Source organism: Octodon degus, unplaced genomic scaffold, assembly GCF_000260255.1.
Source record: "Octodon degus isolate 3935 unplaced genomic scaffold, OctDeg1.0 scaffold00283, whole genome shotgun sequence".
Classification (NCBI taxonomy): domain Eukaryota; kingdom Metazoa; phylum Chordata; class Mammalia; order Rodentia; family Octodontidae; genus Octodon; species Octodon degus.
This window is the reverse complement of record NW_004524859.1, coordinates 109,313-121,924: the sequence shown is the minus strand read 5'-3', so window position 1 is coordinate 121,924 and position 12,612 is coordinate 109,313. Positions and strand designations below refer to the sequence as shown.

The window sequence follows — 12,612 nt, the reverse complement described above, 5'->3', positions numbered from 1 at the left end:
TAGGAAGGTCACAGGACCACTGTTAGGAAGGTCACAGGACCACTGTTAGGAAGGTCACAGGATTACTGTTAGAGCAGCTCACATGACTTAGAGGACTGGAGTGTTTAGGGAACAAATCATGCAGCATAGCTTGGTGCCCCGATCTTTCTTTTTTTCAAAAATGTTAAACTATATTGCAAGAAGTTTTATAGATGATAGACATTTTTATTTCTCTCTCTCTCTCTCTCTCTCTCTCTCTCTCTCTCTCTCTCTCTCTCTCGCATGCAGTACCAGGGATTGAACTTGGGACCTTGTGCTTGCCAGGCAGGCACTTATGCTTCTGAGCTATATCCCCAGTGCCTATATTCTCTTTAAAATAAATTTTTAAAAAGTCAAAAGGAGAAGGAAAAATAATTAGGTTTAGTGAAAGGAAGAGTTAATGTTTAATTGCTTGCTCAATCTCACATGTCTATATCTGGTGATCTGAGCAACAAATGTCACGACAACAGTGCATACTCTAACAACCACTGTTCATTTTCTACTCTGTTTTGAAATTCTGAACCTTTTTTTTATTGTTTTATGTTGCTTTGTTGTTGTCTTTGTTCTTGTTATTTGTTTCTGCTTTTTTCTTCTTTAAAATAAAAAAATAAATTTTATGGAAAAAAGTAAAACAAAATTTCATAATAAAATAATAGAAGAATAGCAGTTAATACAATGCACGAAATCTTTAAAGCATATTTAGTTATTTATTTGTGTGCAGGAGATCTGTTTCTGTGCTGAAAATGTGTTGTCTATTTTCAGGCACCCAGCAACCGCAGGAGGGTAAGTGAGGCTTGCCAGTTGGCCTGACTCACCCTGGGACACACTTGGGGGCAGCTACTGGTCTGGATCAGTCTTGTCCTACAACAGGACATTGTCAGGAACTCAGCTCATCTTTCAACTGTCATTTCTCTGTTTTCTCAACTTTCCAAACTTTAGTAGAACACAAGAAGTGGTTTGTCAACTCCCTCAAATGCCAAAGATCCCACTTGGCATAACATTAGCTTTGCACGTGGTTGTCATTGCCACGAGATCAAATCCCCAGTGGCAGGAGCTGCGTTTCGCTGGCAGCCCTTGGGGTCTGTAATGGTTGAGGCACTGTGCCAACTCCAAAAGTTTAGGCGCTTAACCAAGGGACCCGGAGTGTGGAGGACATGCCCTTGGGCCGCTATTTACACCCTAGGATGTTGCAATTGTTGATTCATCGTGTCCACTTGAGGTTAGAAGTTTGAGTGACCCAGAAGAGGGCCAGGGTCCTCACTTTGTAAACATCTGAGCCTGTGCAAGGGGAGGGCACGGGGCAGCCCCTCTGAGACCTGTGCTGTCTCTCAGGGGCTGTTCCTAGTCCCCACCCCTGTTCCTTTTCCTCAAAGAACTTTCCTAGTCTTAGAGTAAAAGGGAGGGCAAAGAGATGGTGTGAGCGCTCCAGCTGCCTCGGGCTGAGTAGCCTGCTCACGAAGTAATGCAGAAAAGAGGCTTGCTCTCCGCTCCCGCTTTCTGCCCTTGTGGCCGCTCTCTCCCACGGCCGTGAATGGGCGCTCCCCAGCCATGTGCTTCCCTGAGCTGGTCACAGACTGGAGCCTCCACAAACTGTGAGCTAAATGAACTTCTCCTGCTTTAACTTTGACGATTGTGTGTTTTGTCTCAGCAGCAAGCACAGGAACTAATAATGTAGGGCCCTCCACGAATCTGGGTAGAAGTGCTCGCTGACATGATGGAGGAACCTGCGTCCATGTGGCTGGTGCTTTCTGCCATTTCCTTATGTTCACCTTACGCTGTCGCCGCCGCTTCTCTGTCATAAGATAAGAGCAGAACCACAGTATCAATTCAAACTGTATCTTTTAAAACACTTTTCTGCATTACCCATTTTTCTTTTGTCTTTTTGAGACTGGGTCTCCCTATGCAGCCAGTTCAGGCTGGCCGTGAGCTCACTTTGTGGCCCAGGCTAGTCTTGAACTCACAGTGATCCTCCTGTCTCAGCCTCCTGAGCGCTGAGATCATAAATGTGCACCACCATGCCTGGCTTTCCATTGTTCGTTTGCTACCATGTTCATTTGCCGAAAGAGGCAAGAGGTCCAAGTTCTTCCTGTCCCAACCCTGCCGAACACTGATCTTTGCAGGATACTGTAGAGCTGGACTTGTGTAGCACATAATCCTTTATGACTGGCTTTTGCACTTAGCAACATGCTCTCATCAGTGACCCAAGAGTGTTTTGCAGCTTGATAGTCCATTTATTTGCATCGCTAAATAGCATCCCATTGTATGGATGTACCAGAGTTTATCCATCCGCTTATTGCAGGGCATCTTGCTTACTTCCAGTGTCTCAGTGATTATGAGAAAAATACTACTACAAATATTTATGTGTAGTTCTTATTGTGGAACAATTTTTCACCTCTGAGGGCAAAATTTTGAATCACAATTGCTAAATCAGGTGGTGAACCAGACCTGGTGCTGAAGCCTGTAATCCCAGCACTCAGGAGGCTGAGGCAGGAGGATGTTGGGAGTTCGAGAAGAGCCTGTGCTACAAAAGGACATCAGTTCCTGCCTACACTGCACAACAAGACGTTGTCTCAAAAAGACAAAACAAAGCAAAACTAAACCAAAAACATTATGTGGTGAGACAATGGTATTTTTTGCAAGAACCTCTCAGACTGTCTTCCGAAGAAGGCTTACCGTGTCTGTGTTCCTTTGTGTTGCTGCGGCACGCCCTAATCAGAGCTTGGAGACGTCTGCATCCAGGCATCCTGGCAGGTGTGCAGCAGTGCCTTTCTGTTTTCACGAGCGTTTCCTGAAGCCATACAAGTGCACGCCCTCCATGTGCTTATTTGTGACATGCACATCTTGTCTTGTGAGGTATTTTCCAAATCTTTCACCGGCACCTTTTTTTTTTTTTTTTTTGTGGAACTGGGGATTGAACTCAGACCCTTGCGCTTGCCAGGGAAGCGCTTATTCCACTGAGCCATCTCCCCGGCCCCTTTCACTGGTTTTTAAATTATTTTCTTAGTGGTAAATTTTGACTTTTGGATACAAATACTGTGCATTTTGGATACAAATCCTTTATCAGATCAATGTTTTATGAATATTCTTCTCCTAGTAAGTTGCTTGTCTTTTTGTTCTCTGCACAATGATTTTCCACCAGTTTTAATTTTTGCAGAATTCAACTTTGTTGTTTTTTTTTTTTCCCCCAACGGGCTAATTTGATTACCATACCTCAAAGTTTATACTGGACACAAGGTCATCTACATTTTCTTTTATATTGTCTTCTAGGATTTTTACAGTTTTATGATTTATATTTAAGCCTACTATCCATTTTGAGTTAAATATTGTGAAAAGAGTGAAGTTTGTGTCATATCATATATGTGCATATAGATACACAGCGGCTTTAATAATTTTTGTTTAGAAAACTATCCTTTTTACATTGAGTAGCTTTGCTGTTTTATCCGAGGTCTGTTGACTGCGTTTATGCGGATCGACTTCTCTGGTCGCTTCCCCAGATTTTATATCAGAGCAACCCTCAGGCTTCCTCATGTTCTAGCCAGTCAGACAAGCACGTGTAGAAATAGAAATGCACCGGGCAGGATTAAACGGAAGTGATGCGCAGATGTTCCAGCACGGTGTTGCAGAGCTTCCAATATTTATGAAGGTAATTCATTACAGGAATTTCAGGGGTTGGGGTGCTAGCTTGTTGGTCTAAGCACCTGCCTGACAATCACAAGGACCCGGGCTCGATCCCTGGCACCGCATGCCATGCCAGCCCCACACTGAGTTGGCCAATGAGACCAGGCACGGCGGTACACTCTTGTAATCCTAGTCCTGGGAAGGCTGAGATAGGAGGATCACTATGAGTCTGAGCTGTGTAGTGAGACCTGTATCCAATAAATAAACAAAGATTTTTTTTTTTTTTTTTCCGGAACCGGGGTTGAACTCAGGCCCTTGTGCTTGCCAGGGAAGCGTTTATTCTACTGAGCCATCTCCCTGGCCCCTAAAGATTTTTTTAAAAAAAGGAATTTCAGAAAAAGTTACTCTTATGGATTTCTTTTTGAATTGATATAATAGTACATAGTCTTCTTGATGACTGATAAAAATAAATAGGTGAATAGGCAATAAAATATAGTGTGGTTGTGGAAGGTCACACAATCTCTTACCCCTCCTTTTTCATTTTGACTTGTGTTGGTAAGGTAGTGTATTTATCAGGATAAACTAGGTTGGGCGTCGGTAACAAATATCCCGCAACTTTCAGTAATAACTTTTTCTTTCCACATGTCCCTCATGACTCACTCCGAGGGCTTTGTTTCAATGTTTGCATGCTTATGGACATAATGGGTATTAGTCATTTCCTGGTAGAACACATTTTCAAGAAGGAGTATCTCTTGAACCGTCCTACCATCTGCTAAAAATCCAAAATCAAACCCCTCCAATTCAGAACAACTCCAGATAGCTCGTGAAATATTCAGTTCTTACCTAAATCATTGTCTTAATCTAAAGGGGGAGGGGAACCCATGTCATTGGAAAGACCAGGGCAAAATAAAAATGTCATAAAGGGAGAGACAATTCTGGAAGGAGAGAAAGGCCACCAACGGGGCAGCAGGAGTGTCCCCGGAGGCGTTCCACCCACACTCCGTCTTGGACACGGCCGCACAGACCAGATGCTAGGAGGAGGCAGCCGCGTCAGAGCACTGCTTCTTGTGTGGGAAAGAATGTGCGTGCGTCTCGGGGTGGGCGGGCCTGCAGCCTGGGACAAGGCACTTCAGGTGCTGTTTTAAGGCAGGGACTTTTGCCCCCAGTGCTATAGGGATTTTACAAGGACTGGTAGTGGGATAGATACCCTGAGCACCGGGAACACCACAGGCCTTCAGGACTCAAGGCGAGTATCCTACAGCTTGATTCTGCTCTCTGTGTTTCGGTTGTATGCACTGAACACAAATTCAATGCCCATTGCTTTATCCTTCTTCTTGGAGTATTCCTACAAGATAACAATGCTGGAGGGGCCGAGAAGTTCCCAGAAAAAAGAAAGAAGAACCTGGCTAGAAAGCTTTAGTGGGGTCTCATATATGTCAAATTTGCATGATATTTAAGCTTCAGTAAGTCATGGATTGTAGGCTGGAGGTCACAAGGGTCGTGTTTGTTTTTTGATGCCATAGGAAGAGCAAGCAGGCCCAGGTAAATTCCCTTAGCTCATGGTGCAGTCGGGGAGAGAGTTGCAGGCTTTAGACACCAGCTTTACGTGCTTCATTAAATATATTAATATTATGAAGCTGCTCAACTTGGAAACCCATAAAGTCATCAGTTGGTATCGGAATTGCTCAAAAAGTCACACAACTTCAGATGGTAACTTGGATTTTGGTTGCTTAATTTTTGTTTGTTAAGAACACTTGTTTTTTACAGAAAGGAAAGATTTCTTTATTTACATAGACTATCAACATTTGTTAATCTTACACAGAGGAAACAAATCATCTTGGATCAAAATATTCTCACATTTATTTTTATCCTCAAAGACAAACAGGAAAAAATAAAAATGGAACGATTAAGAAAAGCTTTTTTTCAAATGCAAACATATAGCATGTCCCTCATTTCTCATGTCCTTGTGGGATACTTGGAAAGTCACAGGGAGTCGCAGGCACTGCCGTGGGCAACAGGACCCCTGCGGGAAGCTAGAGCTACTGCTGCAGGGACAGCATGCAGTTCTTGGGGAGGAGCCGGAGAGCCGGGGAGCAGACCTCAAGGCTCAGGAAGGCGGCTGCGATTCCAGACCTCCGGAAGCGAGTGAGGACAACGAAGCCGACCGGGTTGCTAAGAGCCTGGACGGTGGGGAGCATGTAAAGTTCATGGGCGGGAAGCACAGGTTTAGCGAGGAAGAGCCGCTGGGAACCTGGCGGGGGTGGGGGGCAGTGGCGGCAGAAGCAGAGAAGGGGTCGGCATGGGGTGAGGGCAACGCACAGGCTGGTTAGGAAGATGCTGGTGTTCTCAGGTAGAGACAGGGACATGCGAAGAGCTGCAGAAGTACTTGGCACGAGAAGGCGGGGCTCCCCGGTGCTGGAGAGGGACTGAGAGAGCGCCTGGCTTTGTCCCCTGGAAGGGCAGTGAGCGGATGCAGGGTGTGGAGCAGGCCCTGGTCTGGCTGTAAACAACAGGAGGCCAGGCCTTCGATCCCTGTTACCTACACCTCATGGGCTTGGCAAGCAGGGCAAGGCTGGGGACCCACGGCTGGGCTCTTTCGGAAACTGAACCCACTTAAGGATGCAGTACTGGCTGGTTTCCCTTTATGATAAGAAGTGGCATCTGATTAATGATGCAGGTGGCTGCAGTGCCGCCGGAAGCGCCCTCCGAAGAGCAGGGTGTTTGAATTCATCCACCCGAGGCCACGCTGCTTTTAGAGGACACAAAGGCACAAGGGGGCGCTCTTGCGCTACGCTCGTATCTGGAAGCTCACACGCAGGTTCAGCAACATGCTCTGGCCACCCTTCTAGCGTCTGGTTTCTGTCTGTCTTGCAGTTTGTGGCTGGGGAATGAGGAAGTAAGGCAATGCAAGAAGCGATGGCATGCAGGACAAGATGCGGCAGCAAGCCAAGGAGTGGGCCCTTTTTAATAAACACATGAACTGAGAGAAGATGGCCAAAAGCACAAAAAGAAATGTGCTGTTTTTCCCAATATCTGGAAACTAGGGCAAAAAACCCCCATGGCGGTAGAAGGGGACAGACAAGAGGAAAGGGAGGGACCGAGAACGGAGGGGAGGCCATCAGGGAGGAAGGGTGTGTGGGAAACATTCTACATGTTTACTGCATGTTACTGTGAAGTGTGAAGATGCCTCACTGAAGCTGAATATTTAAGAATTTAGGGATTTCTTTTTTTATTTCCAATCTGAGTTCCTCTATACCTTTCTGCAGCTGTTTCTTTATTTCAGAAACCGTTGATTCATTGCTTTCAGCTGTGTGATTCCCAATTTGTTCTGTGTTAGTGTCCTCTGCACTTGTTACGGGTGGGCTTGGGTTCTGAGTTTGCATTTTGTTCCTTCTTGTCATTTTGTGTAGCACTGTCTTCTGACCTTTGTTGTAGATCTTCGTTGTAGTTATAACTTTAGCACCTACTGAAGTTCAGGTGCAGCTCTACAAAGTTTGGACTTACCCAGCTGCGTCTGGCTTGGGTCTGGCTGCTGTGCTCAGCTCCTTCCCGCTGCTGCCCTTGAGGGTGAACCTGTTGTGCCCCTCTGGCAAGATGTTCTGCTCCTGGACTAGCTGGGTGGATCTATCCTCTACACTCTCTGCAGGGATTGCAGCTGCAGGGTTACACCCCAGGCATGTATGCCAGGCCTGAGCTGTGCCTGGAGGGGACAAGGTGGAGTAGGGGGCAGAGGCAGCTCTCCCACACACTCACCGGGCCTGGGCTAGCACTGGGTCTGGGGGTTCCCGGAGCGCAGCAGAAATTCCTACTTGGAGGGCAGGGTCAAGGAGGTGCTGCGGAGCGGTGGGGGGCGTCCCAAGCGGGTGGAAGAGGGTCTTACCCATGCTGCGCCTGGGCTGGGACCAGTAATAGGTCCTGCCAGCGCAGGGTAGCAGGAAGCTCTCCCACACACTCACCGGACCTGGGCTAGGACTGAATATTTAAAAATTTAATGTGCACTAATGCAATGTGTATATATTGGAAAAATGAAATGTGCTGGGCAAGTGGAATCTCAGAGTCGGTCTCATAGAAGTTGAGGGCAGAATGGTGGTTGTCAGAGCCTGGGTGAAATGCAGGTAATGGGAGGAGAGCAGGAGAAGGTCCACACACGGGGTAGGGCTGGTGCCGAGCAGCAGCCGCATCAGGTGCTCTATGGTACAGCATGGTGAACGCCATTCCCAGCAGTGCCTCGTGTGTCTCAGGATATTTAGGAGAGAGCAGTTTGGACGTGCTCACTGTAAAGCAATGAGGAATGTCTCAGGGTGACGGCTCTGTCAGTCACCCTGAGCTGATCATTTCTCACTATGTACAGGAATCAAAACACCCCCTGTCCCTCACAAGCACGCAATGCATTCTATGTCCATCAAAGCATGAGGGAGCGTGGGCTACATAGTTCATAGAAGAGGGGCTACACTGTGACTTGGACTTCGGAGACCTCTTTCCACTCTCAGTCCATTATGGTTCTTGACAGGGTTGATAATAAATCATTAAACCAACTGGTAACAAATAAGAAGCATCTAAGGATCTAAACCTCTGAGTCTTAAACTTTAAGAACTGTTGGCTCGCCATGGTCAGGGTATGCAAAGGGGCGGGCTGCTTGTGGTCAGCTTAGACAACAAAGATGCACAAAGTTTGGAGCATGCTGAGCGCATTGTGTTTTAAACTTGGGCTAAAAATTTAATTTAAAACATTTGCCTTTAAGAATTATGAAATTTTGATATACAGGTATTGTCTGATTCTTCTTCTTCTTCTTCTTCTTCTTCTTCTTCTTCTTCTTCTTCTTCTTCTTCTTCTTCTTCTTCTTCTTCCCCTTCTTCCTCCTCCTCCTCCTCCTCTTTCTCCTCTTCCTCCTCCTTTCTCATCTTCCTCCTCCTTTTTCTTCTCCTTCTCTTTCTCATCTTCCTCCTCCTTTTTCTCCTCTTTCTCCTCTTCCTCCTCCTCCTCCTCCACCTTTTTTCTTCTTCTTTTGGAGACAGGGTATTGCTATGCAGTTCAGGCCGGTCTTGAACTCACAATGATCCCCCTGTCTCAGCCTCCCAAGTGCTGGTATGACAGGTGTGTGCCACCACACCCAGATTGTACTCCTTTCTGTTCCCTGCAGTGTCCCGTATTTAATACATAGTAAGTGTTTAATAACTGTTGACTGAATTAATGCTGCTTTTGCCGCTACTGCTTCCTGCACCTTGGACATAGTTTTTACTAGCTACTGATTATTAAGCACTTACTGAATGCCAGGCCAAGGCCAATGGCTGTTGAGCATTGTATCCAGGACTCTGGTTATCGCTGCATTAGACTTGTTGGGCTTCTAGGAAATGAGGAGGGCCGCTCGGCCATGAGCTCAACAACCCCCAGTAATGCTGGAAGAAGCCAGCGAAGTAAATGAAAACCAAGTGACACTGAAGATCACTCTTCCCTCCCCATCTTCTTCTCAGATTGCCCTGATGATGTTAACATTCCTGCATGTTTCCACCTCACTTGCTCACGTTTCTGTAAAGTGCCTCTTAGTGCACAGCTGTATGGTCAACTTGTCTTGCCTAGCATTCTACACCAAGATTATTGTGGCTGTCCCTCACACTGGTCTGACCCAGTAGGTGTTGTCCTTTACTTCTATGGCTCTGCCTGGGGGGCACACTTTGGAAGCCCAAAATGGGAGGATGGAGGCAAGGCATAATCGGGGTAGAGAGGAGGAGGCGGGAGGTGAATCTCTCTAGTAGTTGTCCTGGCTGCTCCTGTGAAGCAGCCACCATCAACCTTGTTTCAGGCCCTTGGGGAGGAACACAACACAGCGTGGAAGAGGGCAGTGTGGGCAGTGAGTGTGCTTGACTCTGAAGTCAGTGTTTTTCCTCACTGGGGAATCCATGCACTGATTTGTTTAAAACAGGCTTGAAGCAGAGCACATGACTGTTCTCTCTCTCTCTCTCTCTCTCTCTCTCTCTCTCTCTCTCTCTCTCTCTCTCTCTCTGAGTTCCACATTCACATATGCAGCAAAAGATGGCTGAAAATACTAAACGTGTGCAGGGTTCTCTCTGCATGATTCCCTCGCCGATACAGTACAACGATTCACACGATGCGTGTATTGTTAAGAGCTACAGTGGATGATTACTTCAAATGCATGAGCAGATGTGTTTGGGTTACACGCAACTACTCTGCCACATTATAGAAGGGACTTGGGCGTCTACAATCTTTGGGTCCTGGACCCAATGCCCTTGGACACCAGAGGTCGATTACATCAGCTTGCAGATACCATTCTGTTCTCTTGGCCTCGAATGGAGAGCGAGCGCAGGGCACGGGAGGATGCGCAGAACTGGAGCTGGAGCGCTTCCCTTCTCCAGGCGCAGTCCAGGCACCTCCCGATGGTGGAGGACTGCACGATCTCATCTAAGCAAGGGGATGAAGTCAAATTCCTGCACAGCTAGTAGATCTACAGCGATGGAAAAGCGAGTGCATCGGAGGCCCCCAGGGCCGCGCCGAGATGGCGCAGGGATTTCCCAGAAGAGAGGCTTGTGCGGGACGTGTCCCTGAGCGTGCCCCTTGCAGGACTCAGTCAGGCTGAAGGCAGGGATGCGCCTCTCAGAGACGACGGCAAATTGTACCCAGCACTGCGGCTGCAAGTGCAAGTCCACGTGGGCGAAGATGTGGGTTTTCTAGGCGCGACGAGCTCAGGCGGAGGACAGCGAGCGTCGGTCCAAGGCGCGGCGATCAAAGCTGACCCTGAGCAGCGAGCCGGAGTCCAGTCTCCGTGCCCGACTGCTGAAGGGAGGATGGCTAAAATTAGGGACAATCTGATCGATTCTCTCGCCGAGACTGGAAAAAGCGGAGAGGAGTGTCGGTCTGATACCAGCGGACTCACATTTGCCAGGCCCTGCATCGCCGTTGAAGAGAGGAATTACAGAAAGGGTAAACCCAACAAGGACAGCTGCGCAGTGGGCAGACATCTTGTTCTTATGTTTTGCCTCTACTACACATAAATGGATATCTACAAATCCTCCCATATGTCAGGAACAAGAGGTACAGACTGTAGAACTGAGGGCCGTGAGTGCTGCCCAGGGGCACATATGCATTGGGGTCGGAAGACCAGGAGCTGAGTCGGGGCTCCGCCCCTTCACTTCTGGTGGTGCGGCGCTCAGCAAGCCAGCTCCCTCCCAGCGGGCCAGACCCTCCCAGCAGGCCAGCCCTCCCCCCTCCCAGCGGGCCAGCCCTCCCGCCTCCCAGCAGGCCAGCCCTCCCCCCTCCCAGCGGGCCAGACCCTCCCAGCGGGCCAGCCCTCCCCCCTCCCAGCGGGCCAGCCCCCCTCCTGGCAAGCTGCCTTGCCCACTGGACACGGCAGTAGTGTGGTCAGCACCATAGCCCTGCAGGGGGTGTCTCATTAGATAACTTGGCACTTACTAAGTGCCGGGTGAAGGCTAGTCGTTAGGACTCTTATAAGAAAAGACTATTTTCCTTTGACTGCAGAAATGCCATTTTCTTTTTGGACCTTATATGTAGAAGATGAACAAGGCAAAGATCCTGAGAATCTTCAGAAGATTTTTGAATCAAGCAGTTAACTGGAATGATTCTCACCCTGACTAACTATATATACTGAATGGCCAATAGGCAAGTGACCGTGAAAAACGGATAGAAGAACTTGGTGGGAGGAGCTTCCCTTTTTAACTGTCCACACAGAGTGCCTCCTGTGCCTGCGTGGAGGCGGAGACGTGGCGTGGATCAGGGACGTCTGCAGCAGCACGGAGAGGTGCTCCTGCCTTGGCACTCGCGGAGCACTCTCTTCTCCGTCACCTTCCACAAGGCATCCTTGATCTCTTTATTCCGCAAACTGTAAATGAGAGGGTTCAGCATGGGGATCACCAGGGAGTAGAACACGGACACCACCTTGTCCCTGCTAAGCGAGTAGCTGGAGCTTGGGCGCAGGTACATGAAAAGCGCTGACCCGAACAGCAGCGTCACCACGGTCAGGTGCGAGGCACAGGTGTTGAAGGCTTTCAGTTTGCCTTCCGCGGAGCAGATCTTCAGGACAGCAGCCGCTATGTGACTGTAGGAGACCAGGAGGACGAGGAACGATGCTCCTCCAGTGGCAACTACCACGAGGCAATTCAGCACCTGACTGAGGAAGGTGTCGGAGCAGGCGAGAGCCAGGATGGGTGGGAGGTCGCAGAAGAAGTGGTTGATGACGTTGGGGCCACAGAAGTGGAGTGTGAACAAGGAGCTGGCCTGGATCAGGGAGCTCAGGAAGCCTCCGACATAAGCCCCGGCCACCAGACGTCTACAGAGGCTCTGCGACATGATGGTGCCGTAGAGAAGGGGCCTGGAGATGGCTGCGTAGCGGTCATAAGCCATGGCAGTCAGGAGGAAGCACTCAGTCAGACCCATGCCCACAAAGAAAAAGAACTGCGCAGCACATCCCGAGAACGATATGGTCTTCTGTTCCTGGAAAAAGTCTGCGAGCATCTTGGGAGCCACAGTGGAAGAGTAGCAGAGGTCAATGAAGGACAAGTTGCTGAGGAAGAAGTACATGGGGGTGTGCAGGTGGGTGTCGCCTCTGATCAGGAAGATGAGGACCAGGTTCCAAGCCAGAGTCACAAGGTAGATGCCCAGGAACGTTGCGAAGAGGAAGGCTCGGAGTTCCGGGTGGTCTGCGAATTCGAGGAGGATGAACACGGTCACCGCCGAGCTGTTCCAGGCTTTGGATGTGGCCATGTTTCCCATGAGTCACAAGGACAACGTGCAGACCTGGGTTAACAAGGTTAAGATGCAGACCGTTCACGTAAGAGGTGGTGTCAATAAAGGGTTACAAATGAAGGGCATTACTGGGGGTCATCGTTGACACAGATTCTTTCTCCGAAGCTTACTGGTGCTATTACCTTAACTATTTGCAGCTGATATGACTCTTAGTTCTTGCTGTATGAGGGCTAGCAATAACGTTTGATTCCATTATTACAA

The 12,612-nt window shown here is 48.5% G+C and overlaps 1 protein-coding gene across 1 annotated transcript; it reads right to left on the bottom strand.

Annotated features, from left to right (window-relative positions):
• Positions 1-11,379: 11,379 nt before the first annotated feature.
• Positions 11,380-12,369, bottom strand: LOC101562992 (olfactory receptor 5A1). The gene has a single exon (XM_004646916.1). It carries the CDS (start codon positions 12,367-12,369, stop codon positions 11,380-11,382), a length of 990 nt encoding a protein of 329 aa, XP_004646973.1.
• Positions 12,370-12,612: the final 243 nt, after the last annotated feature.

What these genes read in the sequence shown, in the direction of transcription:
- LOC101562992 (XM_004646916.1), bottom strand. Translation starts at nt 12,369, where the DNA reads ATGGCCACATCCAAAGCCTGGAACAGCTCGGCGGTGACCGTGTTCATC.